The 27759-nt window shown below is 38.8% G+C and overlaps 2 protein-coding genes across 6 annotated transcripts in view; one reads left to right on the forward strand and one right to left on the reverse strand.

Moving 5' to 3' along the window:
• Positions 1-565: 565 nt before the first annotated feature.
• The window catches only part of LOC100881458 (uncharacterized), a 374378-nt gene continuing 347184 nt past the window's right edge, over positions 566-27759 (reverse strand). For all 5 annotated transcript variants that reach the window (XM_012280661.2, XM_012280663.2, XM_012280662.2 and 2 more), the window contains 2 exons: positions 25839-26041; positions 566-11656 (listed from right to left, as the gene is read on the reverse strand). In XM_012280661.2, coding sequence (XP_012136051.1) covers positions 11484-11656; positions 25839-26041 — 376 coding nt within the window. In that variant the 3' untranslated portion in view covers positions 566-11483. The remainder of the gene's footprint in view (positions 11657-25838; positions 26042-27759) is intronic.
• LOC105661919 (uncharacterized) lies at positions 22502-23081 on the forward strand. Its single transcript, XM_012280660.2, has 2 exons — positions 22502-22655; positions 22781-23081. Exons 1-2 carry the CDS (start codon positions 22562-22564, stop codon positions 22960-22962), a joined length of 276 nt encoding a protein of 91 aa, XP_012136050.1. The 5' UTR covers positions 22502-22561; the 3' UTR covers positions 22963-23081.

Below are 27759 nucleotides of genomic sequence, written 5' to 3' on the forward strand. Positions count from 1 at the left end.
CTCCGATCCGCAGCACGCTCGCGGCTTTATTTATCGTCTCGAGGACGTCTAACTACCGTGTAACGGGCTAAACGTTAACGAGGATGCAGATGCATTTATATGGGAATGCGACCGGTAACGTTTTTATAAAAAGATTATGCTTGCGATGGACTATTTATCTCGTTAAGGTTGGTCAATTTTTTTGGGATATGATTCACTCATTTCACTTTGTGATACGACAATTTCTTCCTCAACTATTTCTAACAAAACTGTGATGTATCATTGTGGTTCGAGTAGAATCTTTTGGTCGAGTCTTTGGTTTTTAACCTTTCCGTTATGTAGGAATTAGATGTTAGCGTATTAGTCAAATTTTTAAATGTAAAAATATTAAAGTTTATAATTCTTTTCAAATTTGTAAAGTCCCACATCTTGCCACTGCCACCTTCTATGTTGTGTAATTTCATCAATGAGCACTTGACCTGCCCATTACTGTTCTACATAGATCGTGGTCGATCATATATGTTGTGGTCGATACCACATGTTAATACAATTCTGCAAAGAGAGGTAAAGAGTAAAAATCGGTATGTTGCTTTTACGATTTTAATGTCGTAACCCTGCCAAATACAATAATAATAGTAATAGTAGCAATTATAATAAGAATCGTATTAATGATAATGATAATAGGATTATCTAAAATATGTAACCATCATTTCGATAATAAGATTATCGAGAGGCGCGATATTGTACCGTATAGGACGAACGTGACGCGTCGCGTGTGTATGCTTCGCGACTTTCGACAATAATTAATTTATTAAACGTACACGACCGTGTCGCGGATCGCCTTTACGATACAACAATTTTACTTCCACGGTTAGGAATCGCCAAGTACAATATTAAATATCCGCTCAACCATACCGTCGCAAAACGTGATTGAATTTTTAGGACTTTCTCGCGACGAGACGCGCCTCTTCGAGACGCGATCTCGCGTCGATAACGTTGTATAAATATATATAATATATATATATATATATATAGAATTTCGTGCACGTTAATATATTTCGCTATTATTTCATAATTAATTTCCTCATCTTCCGCGGTATACAATAATTACACGCTGTTCGTTTCGGTTCACATCGCAATAAATAAATTATCCAAATCAAGGACATCGATATATCGACATAACAGTAATAAGATTACAACCACATTTACAATATATATTCTATATTTATCTATATATAATATATAGATAGATTTTTTATTTTTCTATGTACAGGCTGTTTCATTTTAATCGGTCCACGCTGTTACTTCGACAATTATTCGTTATTTGGAAGAATGGTTTAAACACACTTTCTTTCGAGGTAGACATTTTATTGTGGACATAACTTTTATCTAGCCTCAGAAATTTTATGTTTGTTTTCACGAAAATTTAATATGTATCGAGTGCACAGAATTTGAAACATTTTTCAGATTATAAATCTTGTACATTAACATTTGTTAAATGTTCATGTATAAATAAGTGCATTTTTATTTCTTTTTGATAGTGACATGAAATACATTTTACAGAACATGTTAAATAAAAAATTTCTTCGACTAACGAATAATCTGCAAAGTACTTGTATGTATTGAAAATGAAACATCCTGTACATACAATATAATATATATATATATATATTTAATTTTCCTTTTTAATGCACTAACAAAAACTCCCCTGCCGACGTGCGCGACACGAAATAGCGGCCGTCCTCAAGCGACGCGATTAATGTAATTAATTAGAAAGTACAAAGTTGTAATAATGCCTTCGTTTATACAGTGAGTCGTAGTTATAATATATTATATTACCGGTCGTACGCGGTACTACGCGACATGTACAATTCTATCCTTATTAAATAATAGTTGGCGGCGCGCGACTCGAAAGCTCGTCCCTTTCCCTGATGCACTCGTTTAAACGCACGTTTCGTCCAATGAAAACACGCCCTGTCAACATCAGCCGCGAACACAATTTTTCGGCCGCATCTCGTGTTCCCATTCGACGCGACGTGTTTTACACCTGTTCTGTAGGAACCTGAAAGCGAAGTTACAAATTGCTTGTGGCACACAAGAAGACACCTGCATTGTCAGAGGAGCAGGGGGGATCGTTTGTCATACCCAGGCTTGAACCAGGGGGATTTACATGGATCTCAAGTAAAAGAAAAAAAAAGAAAAAGAAAATTGTGAGGTGATGTGTCCTTGTAGACGCGCGGAATTATGACAGATGGAGGTGCGTAGAATTACCACGCGTGGAATTATGGCGCGTGGAATTACCATGAGTGGAATTACGATGCATGGAGTTACGGTTCGTAGAATTACCACGCGTGGAATTACGACGCATTGAGGTACCACGCGTGGAATTACGGTGCGTAGAATTACCATGCGTGGAATTACGACGCGTTGAGGTATCACGCGTGGAATTACGACACGTTGAGGTACCACGCGTGGAATTATGGTGCGTTGGGGTATCACGCGTGGAATTACGACGCGTAGAATTACCATGCGTGGAATTACGACGCGTTGAGGTACCACGCGTGGAATTAGGGCGCATTGAAATACCACGCGTGGAATTACGACGCGTAGAATTACCATACATGGAATTACGACGCGTTGAGGTACCACGCGTGAAATTACGGCGCATTGAAGTACCACGCGTGGAATTACGACGCGTAGAATTACCATACATGGAATTACGACGCGTTGAGGTACCACGCGTGGAATTACGGCGCGTTGAAGTACCACGCGTGGAATTACGACGCGTAGAATTACCATGCGTGGAATTACAACACGTTGAGGTACCACGCGTGGAATTACGACACGTTGAGGTACCACGCGTGGAATTACGGCGCGTTGAAGTACCACGCGTGGAATTACGACGCGTAGAATTACAAGGTGTGGAATTACAACGCGTAGAATTACCACGCGTGGAATTACAACGCGTGGAGTCACCATGAGTGGAATTACGACGCGTAGAATTACCACGAGTGGAATTACGACGCGTAGAGTCACCATGAGTGGAATAGCGACGCGTGGAGTTAGAATGCGTAAAATTACCTTGAGTGGAATTACGACGCGTAGAATATTACCATGCACAGAAATACCAAACGTGGAATTACAACGCATAGAAGTACCATGCGTCCTTGTAAAATTACAGCTCGAGTTTTCAATTTCTCCTCCCAGCTCATTTGCACTCCCTTCACTCATCGATACGTGTGCTTAATCCCTTTCTCTGTTCATACGAGCGAAACGAGGTACTTCCCTGATCCGTATTTTCGCTCAGGTGACTTCTTGCGTGCCGCGAACGGTACTCGACGAACTTCGACGCTCGTTGCAACTCGCGACGACGAAATGTTTGACGGAAATTGGACCGGGTTTTAATTCGACGAAGAAAGGGTGCGTCGCGCGCCTCGCATTGTATAAATCCGTGCGAGATCCGAGAGAGAATTACTGGCCCCCATTGATTACATTATTGCGAGACAATTATGCTACGCTGATCCGTTGCTTTTTCTCGTCAACGATGATCAACGAATAATTTTACATACTATGTACAGTAGCTTTATTGCTCCACTAGTGTCTATATCTTACGAACTAGTAGGTTCCGTTTTTTTATATTTTATTTTTCTTCACTGTCTTCACGAGAATTTCTTTCGTGTCTGAGTCGATAATCACCGGTCTGTTTGGTTCACGTGGTCTTTCGCGTTGCAGGAGATTCTTGGACCACGTAAAACACTTCTTTCTTTGCTTGCATTATTTTCAAATAACGTCGTTTGTTAAGTAACTAAGAAAATTAACGAACAAGTGGAACTCTGATCGCGTATATTTTTATTCGAATATTGCATCACGTTTATTGCATGGTCCACCGTCGGACGCAAACACCTTGCACACATTTCGCAACAAATTTTGCGCGCGTGCGTTATGGACCTTCAAGAATCGACTTCGTGTATTGTCCACGTTGATGTACACCTCCATGCAAAGTAGACTTTAATTATAAATAAGAATAGAGGGTAGCAGGTATACCTTTCGACAAATGGAAATAAGGCCTGCAAATACTATTTTTTGTTAAATATAAATATTTAATGAATATATAATGAATAATTTGATAGTGGCAATGTTCAGAAATTTAAGTTTGGTACCTATAGTTTTATTTCCGTTCTTCGTTTGCTTTCAAATTTGGAGAAAAATTATAGACTTTAGTGTGGTTACAAGACGGGGATTTATAACGCATGGAACTATGAGGTTTCGAATTTGGAATTAACCATGTGTGGTGTTACTATGTGTGGAATTACCATGTGTGGAGTAACGGCATGTAGTAATGCGACGTGTGGAATTTTTACACATATGGAATTACCACGCGTGGAATTACAAGAGATGGAGTTATGACGCATAGAATAACCACGCGTGGAATTACGACACGTGGAGTTACCACGCGTAGGATTACGGAACGTAGATTATGGTGCGTGGGATTACGACAGATGGAGTTACGACGCGTGGAATTACCACGCGTGGAATTACGACACGTGGAATTACCACGTGTGGAATTCCGACGCGTAGAATTACCACACGTAGAATTACGATACGTGGAGTTACCACGCGTGGAATTCCGACGCGTAGAATTACCACGCTTTGAAATACTACGCGCTGAATTACCATGCGTGGAATTACGATACGTGGAGTTACCACGCGTGGAATTCCGACGTGTAGAATTACCACGCTTTGAAATACTACGCGCTGAATTACCATACATGGAATTACGACACGTGGAGTTACCACGCGTGGTATTCCGACGCATAGAATTACCACTCTTTGAAATACTATACGTTGAATTACCATGCGTGGAATTACGATACGTGGAGTTACCATGCGTGGAATTCCGACGCGTAGAATTACCACGCTTTGAAATACTACGCGCTGAATTACCATGCGTGGAATTACGATACGTGGAGTTACCACGCGTGGAATTCCGACGCGTAGAATTACCACGCTTTGAAATACTACGCGCTGAATTACCATGCGTGGAATTACGACACGTGGAGTTACCACGCGTAGAACTACCACGCGTAGAAATACAAAGCATGCAATCACAGCACACAAAATCACCACATATAGAATTCTCACATGTATCATTCACACCACGTGGAATTACAACATATATAAATAACACGTAGCAATAAACATCTGGTGATACATATCTACCCTAAATGTCCTTAAAAGGAAAGCAAACTATAAAAAACTCGTCCCTCAACTCATATATTATACAAAACCTACAATGCATTTAAGTGTACATGTACACACGTTGAATTAAACGTGCGAAAGCACCAAGAAAGATTGAGCACCGCGCGTGATCGCAGATTAAAAGTGTAATTTAGTTGTGGTTTGCGTGATTAGGTATAAGTATGAGTGACTCGTGCATAAATGTATGTATGTATGTGTGTTTGTATCTTTACTGGCCCTTTAAGCGAAGAATCATCGCTATTTACACAAACTGTCACATCAGCTTTGTTTCCGATAAGTTCGACCCACCGTTTTATTAGTTTTTCGTTTATTTAAGAGTAAAATTCATTTTTACTAAGGAAATCAAGGATAGTCGATAGCGAGTTCAGGCACGACACTCTATGACACGATTAACAATCCAATTTTAGAATTTAAGGAATTTTCAATTTTGACGATTTGGGAATTTTCAGTTGTTGAAAGGAATTTTGGGAATTTCGGAGATTATCAGGTGATTCTAAAAACTTTGGTACTTTAAGGAATCTAGGAATTTAAGAAATTTTGAAAATGGGACGAATCTGGGAATTTGGGAAAATTGAAGGATCTGGGAAATTAGAAAAATCCAAATTTGTTACTTGGATACCTGGCAATGTGAAAATTTCTCAATTTAAAAACTTGAAAATACATAACCCATAACTTTAAATCCAAAAAATTCCAAAACTCTTCGAAACATTTAAAATTGAAAGAATTTCTAACAAAAATAATTTCCAAATACCTTACATCCATACAGAATAACATTTCCTCTAAGGAAGCCTACAATACACCGATTCTCTAATAACAAATTTTCCAGCGATATACCACAACCCTAAACGTTGCCCTAAATATGAAACCACAATCGATCCCCAACAAAAATTAAAAAGCTGCAAACACAGCGTGCTATTTTCCAAAGAGAAACATACGATTCATCGATCATCCTGCATGCAAATATCGCAGCAACCTATTTGTCTCATCTCGTTCTTGTTTCCAGCTGTCATCTTGTCCGAAGTGTGCCGACCAAGTGTCTGATGCTCGGACGAAAGCGTCCATTCTATCGTAAAAGGTGATTTCGATCCGAATACGCAACCTCGATTAGTTGCTTGTCAGTTGACGTCCGTTAAGGCACTTGAAATGCTAATTTTCCTAGGTGGGGCCTTCATAGAAAATCGGTCGCGTTCGGCTCGAGCCCCTTTACACGCGTGCTTTCCTGTTTCCTCGACGGTTAGCCTTCTACGGAAAATTGAATGGGTTCGCATTAACATGAGATACAAATTGTCCACGCGCTTTGTCCAACTTTTCGCCACGGTATTTCCAACTACAACGTCTATGCACGTGGAATGTTCCTCCTATGTTAGTCTCGAGAAACGTCGATGGATCGTCGTGTACACCCGGAAAAACCACCGATGACAATAAGTACCAGATTTTTCACTCACGATGGGTTCAAAGCTTTGCACTCGAGGATTTCTTCGTTCGGACTGAAAATGATTTTCTGTATGATCAATTTGTCACTGCTAACTTAACATGATTTCACATACAAGTTAACATATGGTACATCGGAAGGAAGAAACTTAAGCTTCATATTTTTTTAATTTGTTTTTTTATGTTTTTCGCTGGGAGCAAATCTTGCAATCCTTTCAATTCGTTAGAATAACACATAGTTCCATTTAGTCGAATTTCATTGAAACTGGAGATGGTGGTAAAAGCTCGAATCTGATGAAAATCTCTAGATTGATCAATGAAAGCTTTCACGTACTGTTAAAACCAAATTTCTACAAAAATTTCCAAATATTCCTATTGGCACGACTATCCAGTTCAGAATAAAATGGTGACTATTACCACCACACCTCTCGAGTGCAAAGGGTCAATTTCCCCAATCAATGCTCGATCGAGGATGTTCTCTGAGAATCTTCAAAAGTCCAAGCAGAAACGTGCAAGTTACCGGAAATATAAGAAAGTGGAAATGTAATTCCACGCAAGAATGATGGAAGTTTTATCGCCGCGTCGACAATTAACCGAAATGAATCGTCCCGAGGTGGAGGTAACGCCGTTGGGATGCATCGTCTCGAGGTGCACGACTCGGCACGAGCTCGGCACGGTGAAGAAAAAAAAATGATAATGATCAAAGAGGGTGTCGGCATGACGTCAGTATACATTTCTCATCGCCCGCGCTGCGCTCAGATTACTGACGGCTGCTCCGGCCGAAGAAATTCCCTACAGGAAAGGTACAACGGTATCAGTCATCAAGATCGTAGAATGGCATCCTGGGTGGCACCTCGTCCATTTTCGGATTGAATTTCGCAGTGACGATCATACGAAAATCATTCATACGTTCCTGGGGGCGCGGTCTGTATTGCGCGCCTCTCGGAATATCGCCGTTTGACGCCTGCCAAATTAGGACGATCGGTTAAGTCGACTCTCTTTTCATTGACAAATCGGAGAAATCGTTCTGAGAAAATAGCGATAGATAGAAATTGTTATGATAGACAGATTCGATAACGGATAGAAATTATAGTGATGTGATGGTAGCAGATAGAAGTTATGATACATGCAAATGATTATACCGGGAAGAAATTGCAATGATAGATAAAACCGATAACAGATAGAAATTGTAATGACACATAAATAGCTAATAACAAGTAGACGTTGTAATGATGAATAAAATAGTTAATAACAGAAAGTAATTATAGTGTTAGATAAATGATAACGGATAGAAATTATAATGTCCGATAAAATAATATCAGAAATTATAATGGTAGATAAAAATTGAAGATATAGAAATGGATCTTCCATCTCCTACAAGCCCATTAAAGAATCAGTTTGGAAATTGAACAGCTAAGGAAGAAACGTTTCCGTAAATTCGAATGAAAGGACGTTAAAAGGTGGAAAGTAACGAAGAATCTCGTGTACACTCGATTTCCACGAGTCTCGAGCAACTAATAAAGCAACAGCTTGATATCTCACTGGTCCTCCGGGCGAGGATTCGAATGGTCGCGTTATGAAATGAGTACAAGCACGAAGATTCGCGTGACTTAAGGCACTAGCAGTATACTTAAGGCCTAACGCAGCATACTTCTTCCTTAACGTTAAAAGGCACTATTCCCTATCGAGATACAACATGTAACAAGTATTCATTTATCGATCATCGGCGTTAATCTTACACGTAGAGGTTCCTTTCTTCTTTAACGAATATAAACTGGCTCTAGCATATACTGGCATCTTAGTTCCATCGACTTTAACTAGTTTCGAAATACGCTAACCGCTCGATAATTACCCGCCACTGTGCGCAGCTGGAACGAAGTCTGACGGCAAAATGACATTGTTCACATCGACTGAATCTTTCGGGTTGAGCGTGTTGGCAGAAGTGACCGTATTGATAAATGACATTTAATACGAGTCATATCTACACGTTCGTAGAAAAGTGAGCTCACAATTTGACCAGTGGAATATAAGACGTCTTTCCAGCCGTGAACAGTGATCTCCCGTTAGGAACGCCCCTTGTTCACACGCGTACACCCACTCTGTTGTCCACGTCAGCGATGGGCAGATCTAGTGCCCGGAGAGCTTGCGGCCACTGACGTGCACCGTACTGCAACGAAGTGAACGTTGAACCTTCGTTGACAATCAAACAAACGTCCACTATGACAATTAAACGAATATAATTGCTTAGTGCCCGTGAGTGCTCGCTGCTCACATGTAGGCTTATCACGCCATCGGCGTTGCCCATCGCTGACCTAGATATTCGATAAATAGTTGTATCTCGTAAACAAACGATCTGTTTATATATGTTCTCATCTGTCTAGCCCCGAACGTAGGAAATTATCGAGCGATTATTGTAGTCTCTGTTCTTTCGGCTACCTTCGATCGCGTAGCTCGCAAGGTGACAAGAGAAAAGAAAACGGGGGAATGTGCTACACACGTGCTTTATACGGAGACGTCGTGTCACTCCAAGGTTTTTAAATTATTTACAAGCTCGTCCGATATTCATGCGACGCGTTCTGCTGAAAGACCAAGGAAACTCGATTCGTAACTGTTTGCAAGATAAATTAATGAAAACGGTGTTCCTGTTTTATTTATTGAATGTTTTATTATAGTGCTTAGATCAAGTGTTCGATTGTGATGTGTGTATAGTGTGGGAGAGAAAATGATACTGAAATTAGCACTTTAGCTGTGGAAAGTAAGGTATAGCAATTGTAGATTGTTCTACTAGGCTCTCGTTATATTGCCATAATTAATAATGAAATTGTTTTTCCAAATTTGGAAAACTACTCGTTTCCAAAGTTACGAATCTTCAAAATCAATGCTTGCAAGCTTTCTAGTTTTGAAATTGTTGAATGTACAAATTATACCTTTCAATTTATAACTTTTAATAATTCCAAAATTGCAAATTCATAAATTTACAAATTTTCAAAATGAAAAATTTGAAACATTTCAAACGCTCGAATCTACAATGTTTTAAACGCTACATGAAAATATCTGCCTATATTGCCAATTGCAACAACTTCGTATTTTTATAACTCCACCTGTGACAATATAACAAGATCTCTAATATCTACTTATGGTACCTTACAAACAGTTCCGACGAGTTAACACGCATCGCGCCACGGTATCCTCATTTTATTAGACTCGGCGCAGAGTCTTCGTTCGATTTCGATATGTTTCCAATAGCTCTAATTTAATCTACGTAAATCGGCGACGATCGAACGATCGATGCATCAACGATACGAAAAATTTTTTTTTACCTACACTTTGAAAACCACGAGGAACGTTCTACGATTCACTCTCGTTGGCAGTTCGAAGGAAAAAGTTGTTTTTCCCATCGAAGGCGAACTATATCTCGCAGATGCCAAAATAAAATGTGCAGAAATCGAGCTCGAAATGTTGTTCCGTTGTTCAGCGAGAACATTCGACGCGCGACACGATTCGGCGAGTGGTGCAAAAGCGTTTAAAAAATAATTCTTCGATCTACTTTCTTCATCCTCTTCCCGTGTTTGAGCGTAATGGACACCTTATTTGCACCTTCTACTTTGGCACCTTGTGTTTCTTTTGCGTGTGTATGCGTGTACGTGTACGAGTGTTGTTTCCAAGTATGTACCTCTCTTGAACAGGTACGATCGAAGAATGTTTGCGATCGAACGAAGAAAAGATCGAAAAAGTAAGAACGAAACGAAGCATCGCAATACCGTCGATAATAACATACACGTTTAATATATTGCTTTATGCACACACGTAATACTGGCTTTCAGAGCATCTGATTCCCTGGTTTTCTTTGACAATGAAAACGTCAATGATTGTCCTTCCCTAAACGCGAAATTCTTTGTGCATAATCGGATAAAATTGCTATACTTTAACGCGTTACAAAAAAACTTGTTCAACGATCACGATTTTTGTAGTTTATTTAACTGAGCATGCTAAGTCCCAAGCTCCGTTTATCGGAGTTCGATTATTCTCTTTAATTATTACTCGTTTAATTACCTTAAAGATATTTACTTCTCTTCACCCATTTACTGGCTCTATTTCTTCGCGATAGACGATACAATATGGTGCTCTAGACTAGTTGAGCTGGCCTTATTTAATCATACGGAAAAGAAAAAAAAGGATGAAAACAAACTACGAATACGAACAAGTAAAAATTGGCTATAAATAAAAAAAAGAAAAAGAAAGAAGAAAAACAGTCACGCTGAACCTGCAGCAATCGTTGTCCTCGACCAGACCCGCCATTTTCCTTTTCTTCCTCTTACATCGAAGCTACGCTTCCGTGATGTTTATCACAAATTGCACCAATTCAACAACAAAATAAATAATTTCCCGTGAAAAAAGTCTCAACAATTCTTACGCTCTATCTACCGCGGTTCGATGAACCTGTTTACTTACAAGTAGAAATATCAACAACGTGAACTTCGTCTCTCGACTGCTGACAGGTTCGCCAACTGATCATCCACCAATAATTACAAAATGATATTCTCATTAGATCTCTAAACCTAATGAACAATTTGTTTGCTTCTTCATTTTTTCTCCTAGTATCCACCTTCGACTCGGTTCGATTCCGTCGAATCGATTCGTGTCTCGAAGGCTCTTCAGGTCCCGAATGTAAAAAAGAAAAAAAAGAATCATCGTTCGTCGTCTACGATCACGACTCGAGTCCCGATTCTTCGGAACAACGGTTCTCCTTTCTTCTTTTCCTTCATCTTCTTCTCCATTCAATCCCCCCGCTTCTAGCTAGACGCTCCTCTTTATCAGTGCCTTTTCATGTGAAGCGACAAATGATCGCTCCGTGAAAACGATCGCTGACAAAGATGGCACTTGAACGGTTTCTGGCCTGTGTGCTTGCGGTAATGTCGCGTCAGCTCGTCGGAACGCGCGAATTTCCACGTGCAACCCTCCCACGTGCACTGGTACGGTTTTTCACCTGAAACAAACATACAAACATTTGACTCTCAACAAATTCTTTCATTTTTAAATTACCACAATCTTTTATTTAAAGCTGAGGAATTTTGGAGCTGAGGGTAATTTGGAAATATTGAAATTCGAGAGTTGTTTGAATATTTTGAACTTCCATACTTCTATATTCCTGAATAACTAAATCCTATAAATTTGATATATCCAAATTTCTAAATTTAATACTTTATCATCTCCTTGGACTATGGATGCACCGTGTGCATAATCTCTTCAACTAAGATTTAGTACCCCATTCTGGATTTAGGCTAACATTACTGAGCAGGAATCGTAGAATTCTAATATTCATCACGCTGGCAGACGGTGCAATACCGTAATTGTCCGCCATGAGACTACAAACCCGGAGATTTTCTATAATTATACCCTGCCGATCTCAATTCCCATGATCTTATGAACCAGTAAGTACATTGTTTTTAATTGCCGCAGTTTTGTAAGAAAGAAACCGAGTAACCTGTAATTCAGTGTACGCAGTAACGGAGGTATAAATAAATTCTCGATCAAGCGAGATTACCCGGACAAGTTTGTTCTGTGTTTACTGAAAATTATTGCTTTGCGTAGGCTCGAAACACACAGTTTCGACGTAAGATATCTAAATCGATCGTTTGTACGTTTCGACGCCCATCGGCTGGATATTATTATGTAATTCAGCGGGAATACGAGGAACTAATGACCGAGAAAAAAAGCTGTGCACTCGGCCGTTGCATAATTGCGAGTAATTAGTCCGTTTACGAGCGACACGAACACGTACGTGAGTGCACGTGCATGTGCATGCAATATCGGGCAATGTGCACGGTGCACGCCGCGAACGCGGCACAACAGGGCATTAATTCTCCTGTTATTAATGCATTTTGATTGGATTTTTACGTAGCGGCGTTACGTTTATTGCACCATAGATTAACGCCGCGTTACACCGTCCGGCTCCATTAATTAACCGCAACAGCGAGCTTAGCCGCTCATTTGTAACGTCACTCTGATGTCGCGGTGCATATTAATCCCACGTTATATTAAGCCAACGGGATACTCGTCGATCTTGCTTTCTTTTATCTTTGTCTTCGAGAACGTTTCTTCGCCGGCTAATGGACGGGAGAGCCCACTGTGGGACCTTCGAACTTTTCGACTATCTAGCAATCTCTGGGACTCAGACTTGCCGAGTCCCGACATTGGAACTTGCAACATTGCGACGTTGGAACTTAAGATTTTTGCAATTTTCGAATTGTGGAATTCTGGAATTCTGGAATTTTGGAAATTTAGAAGTTTGAAAAATTCAGTGTAGAGCCTTGAGAGCTTAGAACTTTGGAATGTTGAGATATTGTAGAGACATGGAACTTTAGAATCTTAGACTTCACACAATTCACAAATTTTCCATTTCTTCACTTTTCCATTTCTATATTTTAATTTTCCAATTTCTCATAATTAGTTAGTTGAAGTAATCAGTTAAGACCGTCAGAATATTAAAAGTCACAAGACAAAATATATTTGTTTTTACTATCTTACATTGAAGTATAAAAGTGTAATTAGTGGCATGAAATCAGAATTTGATTAAACACACCGTGAAATCTTGTAGAAAGTACAGGTACTTAATGACAAAAAAATGATAAATAATATGTTCTTGGAGGTTAATAATTCTTCATTTAATAAATACTGTTAATTTAGCCGACGATCCCTCGTCGGGCTTCGACTCTTTCCCACATTCATTACGGACTAGAACATTTCGTAATTCAATTTCATTCGCGTACACTAATTCTTAAGATATTTTACATAAATGAACGCAGCTATAAAATACCAATAAAAGTGAAAGAAGACTCGTCCCACTTTATGAGAATACTTCGTTCAACTGTTATTTATTCCCTAGAAAGACTTGCGAGTCGGACGTATTACCCTAGATATATTTAGAGTTCTAATCGGAACTGCGAAATGGTTAACAAGCTTAGTTTAGCGGTGCCATTTTTAGAATTTTATACTATGAAATTTAACTTGTGGACAGTATATTTTATGTGGAAGATACAAATTGCATACGCAATAAATCTAAGTATTTTATCTTATATTTCCAAATTTCTAAATCCACATATTGATACATCTCCACATGTGTAAAAGCTATATTCTTAAATTCAGTACTCTCAAATCCTTACACTGATGAATTCCCACATTTCCAACGTCCACATTTGCAACATTCCTCATTTTCAACATTCCCCATTCTCAAATTGTATACTCTGAAATTTCACATTCTCGAGTCCCAATATTCACAATTTCGACATCTCCACATTCCGCATTCCCAAGTTTCAGATTGCAAACTAAAGCATCATTTGCACAAAGTATCATTTGTACAAATACATCATTTGTAAAGTACATTTGTACAAATTCTTAAGTCTGATGCACAACTACAATTGTACATCTAATAAACATTTATTCATAACATTAACTACCAACATTTTCGAAGGATATTCAAGTTGGCGAAGAATTTGTGTTCCGAATAATTACGTTAGAAAAGTGTAGCTGCTTATTGCCGCAGTCCGTGCAATTTTCTGTCCCCGACGCTGACAATTATCGCGTCAAGCACGTCGGCGAGAAGGTTGGCAGCTCGTATGACGAAGCGTGTCGGTGGCGAGCATCGAGCTGACAAGCGACTCGAGGGAAAAAAGATGGAAACAAAGGGAAGAAAAGAGGAAAGAACGAAACTCCCGGCTGTTACACGCCGCCAGAAGCTGTCCACTCTGCGTGGCGTCTGCCTAATGCGCCCTCAAGCTACTCCCGCGGTGTACGGCTTCTTGTAAATAACAACACTCGTTAGCGGCAAGAAATACTGCGCCGATGTAATAACCAGCGAATGCGAGATTCAATTTAATAGTGATCATTACGAACCATTAATTATTTACGCCAGTACTGGGGTTTAATAAAATGTAACAGCGGAATGATGTTACTAAGGCGATAAGGCAGAGGATTCTGTTGCACTTTTATTATAACGATGGGTAGATAGAAATTATCGCGAGCGATAGGGTGCAGCGATAAGAGAAGGACTTTTGAAAATTTCGCGGTGTAGATATGTAGATGTACATTGAGGTTTCAAGTTTGTGGATTTGTGACAATTTTGGAATTCTTATAGGGATTTGGAAATTTGAAAACTTTTTGATGTGTAGAAATATTATACTGTCTGCACTGTTATTAGCTGAAATTTCTAAGTTTGCTAAATCTCATTTCCACAGGCCCCAATTCCACATTCCCTAAATCTATATTCCCAATTCCATATTCCCCAATTCCACATTCTCTAATTCTACATTCCCCAATTCCACATTCACCGATTCCCACATTCTCCAATTCTCACAATCCCCAATTTCTACAGTCCCCAATTCCACATTCACCGATTCCCACATTCTCCAATTCTCACAATCCCCAATTTCTACAGTCCCCAATTCCACATTTCCCAATTCCCACATTCTCCGATTCTCACAATCCCCAATTCCACATTCCCCAATTCTCACATTCTCCAATTCTCACAATCCCCAATTTCCACAGTCCCCAATTCCACATTCCCCAAATCCACATTCCCCAATTCCACATTCTCTAATTTCACATTCCCCAATTCCACATTCCCCAATTCCCACATTCCTCAATTCTCACAATCCCCAATTTCTACAGTCCCCAATTCCACAGTCCCTAATTCCACATTCCCCAATTCCACATTCCCCAATTCTCACATTCTCCAATTCTCACAATCCCCAATTTCTACAGTCCCCAATTCCACATTCCCCAATCCCACATTCCCCAATCCCACATTACCCAATTCTACATCTCGAAACTCAAATTCCAGTTCTCAAAATTCCATATTCCCTTATGTTCCAAGTTTCTATACTGCACCAAATTCTAAAGTTCCATATGTCTCCATCTACATATACACCCTTACCCCTCTAAATTGAACAATAACCAAATGCTCAAATTTTTCTGTACCAAGTATCAAATTCCAAAATTTGGAAAGTTAATAAATCTACAAGTTCCTTTCCGTATAGTTCAGATTTGGCATGCAGCATACGTAACATATTCACGCATCGATCAGCAACGATTATATAGTTCGGAAAAATGCGATCGATTATCCAGGACGAACGAAACGTGCTACGATGGTGGTTGATCGGTGTCAAGATTCATGATCTCTGATTGAAGGTGCGCGAACACATCGATCAAACCGGTACGGTGTTAGCGGTTTCCACGAGATAAAACCGAGCGATGCGCACGTCGTCGTTCGTCGTCTCCCATTATCCGCGTGTACTCTCGCGGTTAATGGGATCGCGAGTCGCGTTCGATCGCAACGACCGATTTCCTCCGGGCTCGTCTTCGACTCGGTTGAACTTGATGGCGATTGCGTCATCGAGTTGTGACCAGGCTGTTTCTACATCTAGACAGCTCGACGACGGCTACGCTTTTAGCCCCTCGAACCCTTTTTACTCTCATTTTCTTATCGTTTCTCTGTCTTTCTAGCGGCGTTACCGCTTCCATCTCGCGAGACGCTTCGCTCTCTTTCTTCGGGGAATCGTGCAGAACACCGGGCCCGAGAAATACGTCGGTGACTTGCATACAATAGGAGAGAGTGATGGGCAGTTTTCTGAGGGATCCAGAGTCGTTGGAACGCGCGACAGCTGTCACGACGTCCTTACGAAAGAGGGGCTCGCCTCGATAAGAGCCAAGAATAAACGCACGGACACACGCGCACTACGGGTAAACGCTCGGAAATTCTACTAGTATCGTGCTGCTTTATGATCATCGAAGTTCTGTTATCTTTCTATCGATTATCGTGCGAATTTCTATGATGGTACTCTCACGTGCAATCTGACTTGTAAGGATATCGTTGTATGGACACCTAAACTTGCTCACTACTAAATTTTCATATTCGGAAATTGATTCAATCGCTAATATTAAATTCATGTTATTCATAGTATTAAGATATCCCCCAGTTTTCGTGTATTTAAATTTCTAAACATTGAAATTCTCAAGTTTCGAAACATTATCATTATCAAATTTCAAAGTTCTACAATTTCCATGTTTGCAGATTTCTATGTTCTTCAAGCCCAAAGTTCTCAAAGTTTCGCATTCCTCAAACTTCTACATCCCAAATTACAATTCAAAATCACTAACCTTCCATACTTCTGAATCCTCCGCATCTGATTTCGAATGCACCCATTCAGATTCTTGATTGGTAAAATATGTTTAAAATACTGTGATTTTGATTTGTTTCCCGTTCTCGACTTAGCATAACATTGTTCGAAAGTAACGAGCCCTAAGAGGTCGTTGGAAACCAAACAGGTGCATAATGGCTAGCAATTGATCGGTGTCGCTTTTCAATTACTCCTTTTGATCGTAAATTTGAAAACGCATAAAACTCCATACCCCTATAAATTGCTCAAGGACGTGGACTTTCATTCCCGCAAGAAAATGAGTATCCGCTCTACATGAAGCATTATGAAAAGGATCAAGCGTACGTATACACCGGCCGGGCTGTAAATCTGCAGGCAAACCTAGCTGCAAGAGGTTTTATGTTTCGCGCGTACACTAACGGGATTAAATAAGTATTACCGATTTCTTAAATCGATTAAATAAGTATCGATTTCTTTCTTTTGTGCATTGAATGAGTCATGGTTTTTGGTGCAACAGGTTTTGAGGAAAGTGTTTGAGTTTACTGTATAATTTTATAGGCATTTGTAAGTTAAATTTCAGGATTTTAGAATAGGATTTTATGACTTTAGAATTTTTGGCACTTTGAGATTTTTAAATATTAGAACTTTGGAAGATGTGACACTTTGAGACTTTGAGAAACTTTTAAACTTTTTTGCAACATTTCTTGAAAGTTGATGCTTAAGGATTTAAAAAGTTTGCAAATCTGGAAAGTGGAGTACTTATATGTCTACGTTGAAAAATATTGGAGCTCGAAAATTTACAAACTTAAAAGATAAAAAATTGTAAAACTTGAAACTGAAAAATTTACAAACTATGCATACTACATAAGGAAGGAGATAACACAAATATAGCATGAGTCTAACCTATTAATATTATGACCACAAAATACCCCACGAGCCTAAGAATGAAAAGAACGCGTTCAATTCTGACAACGACATTTGTAAGCATTTTCATGTTAATTTTAAGAAATCCGTCAATTTCCGAGAAAAACCTTTAACCTCCGTGTAAGTTCAATTAATATTGCATCGAGGGAACAGCTTCGTAAGGAAACTAATGAATTTTAACGCGTTACCTGCTGAGAAAGCATTACTACGTTCTTCGTACAGACAACTCCCTGGAAAACGCATTCATTATAAACTTTCTAATTTCGTGTTCACCGTTATTAGTTTTGTTAAGATAGCGAAGACCACCGGCTTGGAAAATATGTTTTTTTTTGTTCGAGTAAAGATCAATGATATAATGTATGTTTTCTTACTAATTTTTCAACGTACAACCTTTCATATATTTCAAATATGATAGGTTCACATTTCCATGTTTAAAATACGATTTCCTCGAAGCTTTTACTTTATGAACTACTCAATTTCTCGTTTGGAGATTACGAGAGTTAAGCGATGATTTGCATGAAAAATGGAGGATTGTTTTTTAAAGAGTTTGCCTTAGATTGTAATAATCGTGTAGTATTCAATTATTTTATTTTTGTGTAATTTTGTTATTAACATCCACTGTTAATAAAAATTGATTTCATCTCTGTATTCTCAAATTTCCTATTTAGCCACCTTAAGAAGTACATTTGATTCAAATGTAACTATAATTTGACTTAAGCGTGTAACTACTACTCGACTTAAGCGTTTGTAACTACAATTTGATTTAAGTGATTGTATGTAACTATAATTTACCCCCGATGCTTGCATGTAACTACAATTTGAGCTAACAAGTGTTGCATATAACTACAGTTTGGCTCAGCTGCCTAACTATAATTTACCTTAAGCACCTGCGTGTAACTACAATTTGACTGGACTGTTTGTACACGCCAGAAAAAAGTAGTTCCACAATAAATAAATGTTGACAAACACCGGAAATTTACAGTGGGAAACAATTACATCAGATTGTTACGTCGAGGAATATGTAAATCGTGGCATCGATCACCCCAGATCGTTTCAATGGTACATAAATTTTTCTCTTAGCTTATTAAAATAACGCGCACTGTATCACGGTGAGTAACTCGCGGTAATATGTCACCTGTCCATACCGGGACACGCAACACACGACCAAATTACCTTTCAATTCCATTCACGTGAACACCGACAATTTCTCATGCATCTTGTTACATTTTTTCAACGATTTCACGTCCTCGAGCTAAGAGAACACTCTGTTAATAATAGTCGGACATAATACGTTCCGGTAATTTTACATTCCACCCGCAATGCTAACCGGCAGAAATTTCTCTTTCGTTCGAAAAGCGAGAAGAGAGGAAGAAAAAATAAAGGAACGAGCAGTGGAGGTCGATCGGCACGATAATCAGCCTGATGCCGATAATCGTGGCAAATTACCCGGTCCGAATGTCGGTCGGCGCAGCGGAACGAAATAAAAAAAGAAAAAAGGAATTTAATTTAAAACCGCTGGTCCACGATAACGAGAATACGGATCATGCTCACCCAGGAAATTGTGATCGGAGATAATCGCAGTCCGGGGCAAGTGGGGGGCAGCTGTTGGTCGGTGATGCATAAGTGCATTGTTAATGGCGGGTCTGACGGCGAATGCTCGGAAGGGGCAAAGAATCGCTATTATCCTTCGATACACGGAACCGATCGACGATGCTTGTCTAGTTTATACCGAGGCTAATTCGCCTTAATTAATACACAAGATCTCCTACTGTCTATCAAAGATCACGCTAACCTGTCACCGTTCTCCTTTGCACAAGGGATTCTCATCTCGATTTTGATACCACTTCGATCATAATATTGTTTATCTATTTATTGGTTTCATAGCTTATATACACTCCTTAATTTCTGTTACCAACTACGGAATGTACAAAATAGATCAAGGGGTTCTGAATTAAATTGCACAGTATGTGACAAATCTTTTGCATTTGCAAAAAGTCACAACTGTAGAATCATCAATTTTAGTTAAACTTGATCTGATGAATTTGGAGCAGTGAAATCATTATTGGTATAATAAATTTACGTTTTTAATTCGAGACATGTGATATCTTCAGATCTCTTCAGTAGTATTAGTATTACTTCCAAAATATCCCACAAATAGAAGCATTCAACTACCTCAACACAGATCTGAACACAATATTCCTCGTATTATGAAAAAATAAATATACAGACTGTTACGATAATCTGAAGTAGCGAACCTCCTTAACGACGTGATTGAACCAATAACTCTAGTTACCGTACTCCGGGATAATAATCGACGAATTAGATGGTTATTAGCGCGGTGTGCAGTATTATCCGCGCCGTGAAAGCACCAGAGCGCTATTATAAAGAGCCGCAGCCACCATTTACCGTATCCTCGTAATATTTCGCCTCTCTGTTGCCGGTAGCTTCCACCGTGTGTGTACGCCGGCGTGTGTTCCGAAGATTCATGGTATCGAAAGCGGTAGCACGGACCACTATTACTCCATTATACAGTTTGCGAGCGGCACGATATAAATTCGATGCAAATTCCTACCGTTCGAGTCGTGAGAATCATCAATCATGGTTAGACTCGATCGGTTTGCTGTTTTCGGCGCGTTCATTATGAAACTTATATCACTTTCAAACGGTTCTCTATCCGATTCGAAAGAAGCTAATTCACGCCGAATTCGCGTTTTCAATTAAACTGATCAATTATTATATAATGTTTATCGTGAACATTTTCAACAGTTTATTGGTCAGTTCGATTCTTGAGCACTGCGTGAATTGTTTATTTTTAAGGAATTATTATTTTTACAATAGAATTTCTAGGGAGAAATATTGGAAATTTTAAAAGTGAACAAGTTTTATTTTTATAACAGTTAATACATTTTGCTACTAACATCCAGTGTACAATGTACATGTTCTATCGATAAACTTTAAACATCTCACCTTGATCGAATTACACGGCGTTCAGAAAATTTTACTGTATCAACTTACTTCGTAGCTTTCAAGCATAAACGGAAAATATGGAAACATTTCTTGGTACCGTGCAAGATTACCACATTCTGAAGTTCAAGGTCAACGACGTGTTAGTTGCATTGTAAATAACGCTATCAAGTTGCGGTAATCAGCCGTAGACACAATTATTGTATCAATCGAAAGGAGTCTGACGTACTCGATAACCTCGATTCTCCACGTCGACCTTTCGAAACAATTGTAGGTTATTCGGTACGAGACAAATTCCGGCAGTTTCGGGAGCAGGGGGTAACGTTGTGCCGCGAGCACGATTCGCGATTTATGCCGTGAAATGGTTGAAATTACAGTAATCAATGAATTGGCATTTCCCACATCCAGGGTGTCGGGTGTAATACGTTTGCCGTGCAAAGGATATCTCGATGGCTGCATAATGCCGCGGTGTTAGAATGATGGATAGACGTACCTATCCACCTAGCTTACACCGTGCAGCCATAGTCGTTGAAACAATTATTAGAGCGGGTGCCAAGATACGACATAGAACGACCACGTTGGTATATCAGGCTCTGGCCTTTTCGTATTGGTAGATCACGCTACCAACATTTCGTAAAACCCTGCCGATAATGGCACCCTAATGCGCGAAACGTGTTTCGATTCTCGTGAACTGGACACGCATTTATTTTTCAACGCCATCTTGGTCAACGGTGACGTGTTGTGAACCACGCTGGATTGTGGAACACAAATAGAAGACTATTTTTGTTTTCTCTTACTGATCGAGCTGCTAGCGTGTTCAGAATTATTTAAGTCACTTTTTATGAAATATGTTTTATAAATATAATTGAGCATGTCATAAATTGACTAGTTTTTATGATTAATTATTTTAAATTAGATACTTAGCTGCTGGAAGTTAGTTCATATAAATAGTTCTACGTTTGTATTAGCTGTTTCAATTTAGTCAGCTTTTATAATTAGTCTGTTTTGGAGCTGTTAGTAGGTCAAGAAATAAATGGACGTTTATCACGTCGAAATACGATGTTTATGAGGTTAAGACAATGTCAAGGCGAAACTTATAATTTATCTTTTTTCTGGGTACAGGGATATGAACACATCCAAGACTAATAAATTAAATTTGTTACATCTGTCAACATAAAAATCGGTAAAATTTCCAAAATATTTATTTGGTCACAGTTCCTGTACATTGAAAATATATGTACACATTTCATATTTGTTAAAATAAGCACTTAGAAAATTATTAAAGGTTACTGGTTAATTTAGTTTCATCACAGAAAAGTATTTCATACTTTCAACAAAATATGATGTTGAAGATAAGTACCTTCAACACGAAGACTGGTAGCAACACATTAGTACCTTATTCTTTTCGTCTATTTTTAGCCTTCATTTCTAATTTCTAAGAACTACTTTAAGAAATCCGGTGACATCCAGGAAACGTGACTTATGTTTTCAGCCGTCAAATTCTATGAAAAATTAATGAACTTTGTTGCAATCTAATCGTCGCGTTAACGAAGTCGATCTCTTGACCTTCGATTAAGATGAACGGAAGAGAAACGCGTTTCGACCGAAAAGTTTCGTAATGTTTGTTTATTTCTTAAGAGGCTTACAGAGAGTGTGTAGTAACGCGTGAGTACATGATTTTAAATTCCAATCGATCGGACGTATGGAAATTCATAGTACGTGGAATAATGTGACGGAGATTATGTAAGGTTATCGATATGGCGGCAATAAAAACGCTGATGGGAGTTGTATATAAGGTTAACCGACGCGGTCGAAATCGTCAGTTTAAAAAGTTTCAAACACGAGGAAACATGGCGAAATTCTTTGCTTTTCTTTTGCTGCTCGCCTTCGTTTGCTTGTTAAGCGACGCTGCTTCCATTAAATCTGGTGAGGATGATGCCATTGGTAAGTTCTCAGAAATACATTTCCTATTTTTGATAGGACGTGAGTTCCAATTTGATATGTATTCTAAAGTACAAGTACATACGATTAGTACCTAATGTTTAACACTTATTGTTAATATTTTGTAGAGGAAGGAAGGAAATGCGTCTCGGGTGCAAGTTACTACGACGGATGCAATTGGTGCCAGTGTCATCACGAAAGACATATCAGCTGTACTTACAAGCTTTGCACAGTATTAAATCCAGAAACTGGTAATATGGAGCAAGCCAAATTGTTGCCACCTCCTGATAGTTTTTGGGCGAAGGATTAATGAAATTAATTCTATTTAATTTATTTTAATTAATAAATTAAACTATTTGAATAAGATATCATAATTTGAAACAAAGAAGTTGTTGTGATTTAATAATAGATTTTATTTTGCACCCTCAATTTATCTTTTCGTATTCAATCACCCTTCTGACTTCGAACGTAAATTTCTGCTTTATTTTTAAGAGTTGCGCGCTGCGATTTTGCAAAATTATTTCTTCCGGTGCGTTCTACGATCGCGCAAAGTTTGAACGAAATCGAAGTTCGTGCGATCTCCTCGGAAGATCTGAAACGAAAGAAATCGAAAAAAGGACATGAATTTTTTTTCGCCGGTAGAATCCCACGGGCATGGAGGTTGAGCACCGCGGTTACACCGTCTTGGTTGAACCATGGACCAGACAAAAGATCCTGGTTCTCACGACCACGCCCTCTCCCCGCCGCCTCTGCACTCTGTAGACGGCGGCAATGCCTTCACGAAGGTACCTATCCACCGGAAATTCTTCAAGCAGCGGCTCCTTCAACGCTGTGTACACACATGTGTATACCCCTTTAGGTGTGTACAGAACGAGGAACGAACGGTGTGTGACCTCTCTTCCAACTTCTCTCGCGAGACGATAATAAATGGCCGGCTACGAATGTACCAACCAACGAAACGCGGGGGACGTGTCTAAAAATGCATACTCGATAGATAGTATTCAGCGTACAGCGTCACTTTGGTGTGCTATCGAATTTCTAAGCGGCTTCAGGCCATACTGATTCACCATGCGAATGTCGAAGACCCTTGACCCTCTTCTTCTTCTTCTTCTTCTTCTTCGTCTTCTTCGTGGGTTCCAATTGGCCGGTAGAAAAAGCTGCCTTATGGAACGGATATGCCTGGCATCCGGGGAATGTCGCATGAAAACAGACTCACACCGAATTCTCCGTGAACCGAGAAGGGTATATTGATAAAAATTCCACGAATGGCGCGAATTCGTAACCGGCTACCTTCGCGTGATTCCTTGTTTAACGATTTTCCGTTCGATCCGAGGTATCTTGGCTTGGGAATCAAAGGCGAACCGATGAGTAATGGCTCCCGGTCAACTGGCTGACCCATCCACGGCGACAAGTCGTTTAACTACCGGCTATATATTATAGCTAAGCATTATCGTTATCAGACCGAATCTCGCCGCGTTACTTGCTAATAATGCTGTCTCCTTCGAGTTAACGTGGGAAGCCTGTTTTAATGACTTCGAAACACATTAAAGCAGGGTCTGAACCGTGGCGAGGCAAAAAGGAGAATTTCCTTTTGCCATTTGCGTCGGGTCGTGGGGAATAACAGTCGTAATCGCACGACGCTAACCTAAAAACGTTAAAGAATATGCCCGGCTGCGGAATCACAATATATATAAGGAATATTGTCTCAATGATCATATAATCAGGTCCATATACCCAGTTCACCAGCATCTCATCCAAATAAAAAATATGGCGGCATTAGTGACGTGCTCATACGTATATCAGTACGCAGGATGTTCCATACAAAACGACTCAATTATCCTTCAAAATATTCATATACAAAGAAATGTCCTAGACGAAAATTACGTGATTTGAGAGAGCAAATTGTCTGGTGAAGATGGCTTTCTTCTACAAGGTCGGAGGTATGAATGTCAAGTTTGTTTACCTAACTGAAATTACATATGTAAACATATGGACTCAACACGATAAGCATATGGAATTAAATAAATCTTGTACAAATCTTAAATGAACTTTATACGTATTTCAAATAAATTTTATATGTATATTTTTAATAAATGTTTTCACATATATTTGATCAATTTTATACATACTTTTAATAATTTTTTTCACATATGTTTGACGAATTTTGTACATTGCCTTTTTAGTCAATTTTATGCACTTTTTTTTAAAATGAATGTTATGTATATATTTAGAGATAAATTTTGTGAATATTTTCAAGGAATAAATTTTTTATTTAATTTTGTGTAACGAAGTCGTGCTATTTGGTCGAGTTCCCATAATTGTGAAGTCACCCTGTGCCTCACCTTGGAACGGTAACCTCACCTATGAACCCGCGTGATCTCTCACCGAGGCGAGAGAAAAAAAGGACGATGATCGTGCGTTACACGATGACGAAACGCGCGTTCTACACCGGTGATCACAGGCCGGCCTTCGTGAATCATCGTCGGACAATAAAGCGTTTAGTAGGCAATAAAAGTATTAAACGACGAAAGCCGCAGGATTTATGGGGGTAGTTTTGAAATCGAAGTTAATCAGCTAACGAAACTGTGGTGTAATTAGTGTATTTGAAAGTGAAGTGAAATTAGTTAGTGGAATGATATTTCTTTTCAAATATGGAAAATGGTAAAATACCATTTATGTACTGTGCATAGATAGAATTATAAATCGGCATTTTCATCATTCATATAATGACATCCCACGTTGTCTGAAGGACATAGAGCGTGATATACTTTCTGTATCTCATATTAGAGATCTAAATTTTTAAAGTTTCCAAATTCTTTAATTTTCATATTTTTGCAAATTCGTAACGTTCCAAATTTCTAAATTTCCCAATTCCCAAAGTTCAAATTCCTCAATTCCTCAATTCCCTAACTCCCCGATTTCTCAATTTCCTAAGCATCTTAATTCTCCAATTTCCAAATCATTAAGCATCTTAACTCTCCAATTTCCCCAGTTTTGAAATTTCCAACTTTCCCCAAATCCCAATAGGTCCATCAATCCAAAAAGCTACTCTTTTGACTCCACAATTTCCATATACCGTCATATTGTGGTTATGACCATAAATTAGTATTATCTATTGAGAACGAATTGAAAAGAAGATTGAACGAAAATAGAAGATAATGACTAGCATTATCAGAGTGAACTTACCAGTGTGGGTTCTCTTGTGCGCCTTCAGGTGGGAACTCTTCGTGTACACCTTGTCGCAGCCCGCCACGTCGCATCTGTGAACTTTGCGTCGTTTCAATGCGTCGCCGCATTCGCTATCGACCGGTAAACTACCGCCGTTTCCTCCGACACCGGCGTTACCTCTACCACCGATCCCGATTCCGGTTGGACGTTTGTGAAACACCCTGAAATTACAACAAATAATTTATCCCACGAAACACTCGAATGGCCGATTCACACGAACTCAAATAAATCGACAATAATATAAAAGCTTATGATTGTGTTAATACCCGACATCGACAAGCTCGATATTTTCCTATTACTGTGAAACACCTTAGAAGTACAATAAATAATTTACCATATGAAACTTCCAAGTGAACGATTCAGGGAAATTGACAATGATATGAAAGGTTAGAAAAGGCGATTGTTGTATCATCGACCAATATTGACAAGCTCGAAATTTTCCTGGTATTGTGAAACACCTAAGAAGTACAATAAATAATTTGCGATATGAAACTTTCAAGTGATTCACACGAATTCAGATAAATTGATAATGATATGAAAGGTTAGGAAAGGTGATTGTTGTATCAACAGCCGATATTGACAAGCTCGATATTTTCCTGGTACTGTGAAACATTTAGGAAGTACGATAAATAAATAACTTCACAGTATGGATTACAATATAGGTTGCATTGATTGTTCAGATAACTGATATCGACACGGGTACTAAACACTCTATATTTTCCTGCTACTGGGGCTCCTACGTTCAAATTTACGAAGTCACCCCTAAAATTTGAAAAGGTACAATTCTTCAAATTTGTATATACATAAAGTAACAAAATAACAAGTTCAGACACTTCTGACTTTAATTTAAAAATTTTTAATATTATAAATTGTGTAATGGACAAATTGTAAATGTTCCGAGTCTGTGTCTACTTATTTATATCAACGTAAAAGTTTGATACTCGTGAATATATCATCGACACATTTAAATTGCGTAATTGACAACTTAACAAGCTTTGAAGTCTGTGTCTATTTGTTGATGTCAACGTTTTGATTATGATTGAAGTTTATAGCTCGTGAATATATCATCGATATTGAATAAAAGGGCGAGATAAAAAAATTGGAAGAATGATTGACCGCTGTGATTTCGATTCAGATATGGATAAGACGTCTTCATCGTTATTTCATCGTTGAGACTTGCAGCTATCGACAAACAATCCTTTTATTTCTCGTTCTTCCACTCGTATCCAGAGAGAATCGACAAATCGGACCAGGTTTACCATGGATTTATACAGAAAGTTTTTGGCATGCATTATTCATCGATCGATGTATTCCGATGCGTTATGACCGGTTTGATGAAGAACGAGTGAAATTGCTTGCTGCATAAAACAGCTACTGAAAGAACGTACCTGGAGACACGTATTCGATAAAAAGAATATATCCATGAATAATATCATGATCATTGCAAAGAAATGTGAAGAAAAGAGGAGGAAAACGTTCGTACAGTTATGTGAAATTTTTATATTTTCTCGATGCTTCGTGACTTAAAATATTTAATCGGTACGAGTTGGTAATGTTTCTTCACACTGAGACGAAGAAATGATATCGTTAGCGACTGTCAAGTTTTTATGTCTTTAAATTTATGTATTTTTTAAATTATAAATTTCCTAATTATCAAACTCTCACTTTCTTACATTTAAAAAGTTTGGACTTTTGGAATTCCGACGGTCTCAAATTTTCACGTTTCCAAATTTCTAAGTTCCCAAATTTTCATATTCCCAAATTCCTGTATATTCAAATTCTCAAATTTCCAAATTCCCAAATTCCCAAATTTCCAAATTGGTGCACCCCCTAATTCCCCAATCACTAAATTTCCAAATCTCCAAATTCCAAAATTCCC

Source organism: Megachile rotundata, chromosome 1 (assembly GCF_050947335.1).
Source record: "Megachile rotundata isolate GNS110a chromosome 1, iyMegRotu1, whole genome shotgun sequence".
Classification (NCBI taxonomy): Eukaryota; Metazoa; Arthropoda; class Insecta; order Hymenoptera; family Megachilidae; genus Megachile; species Megachile rotundata.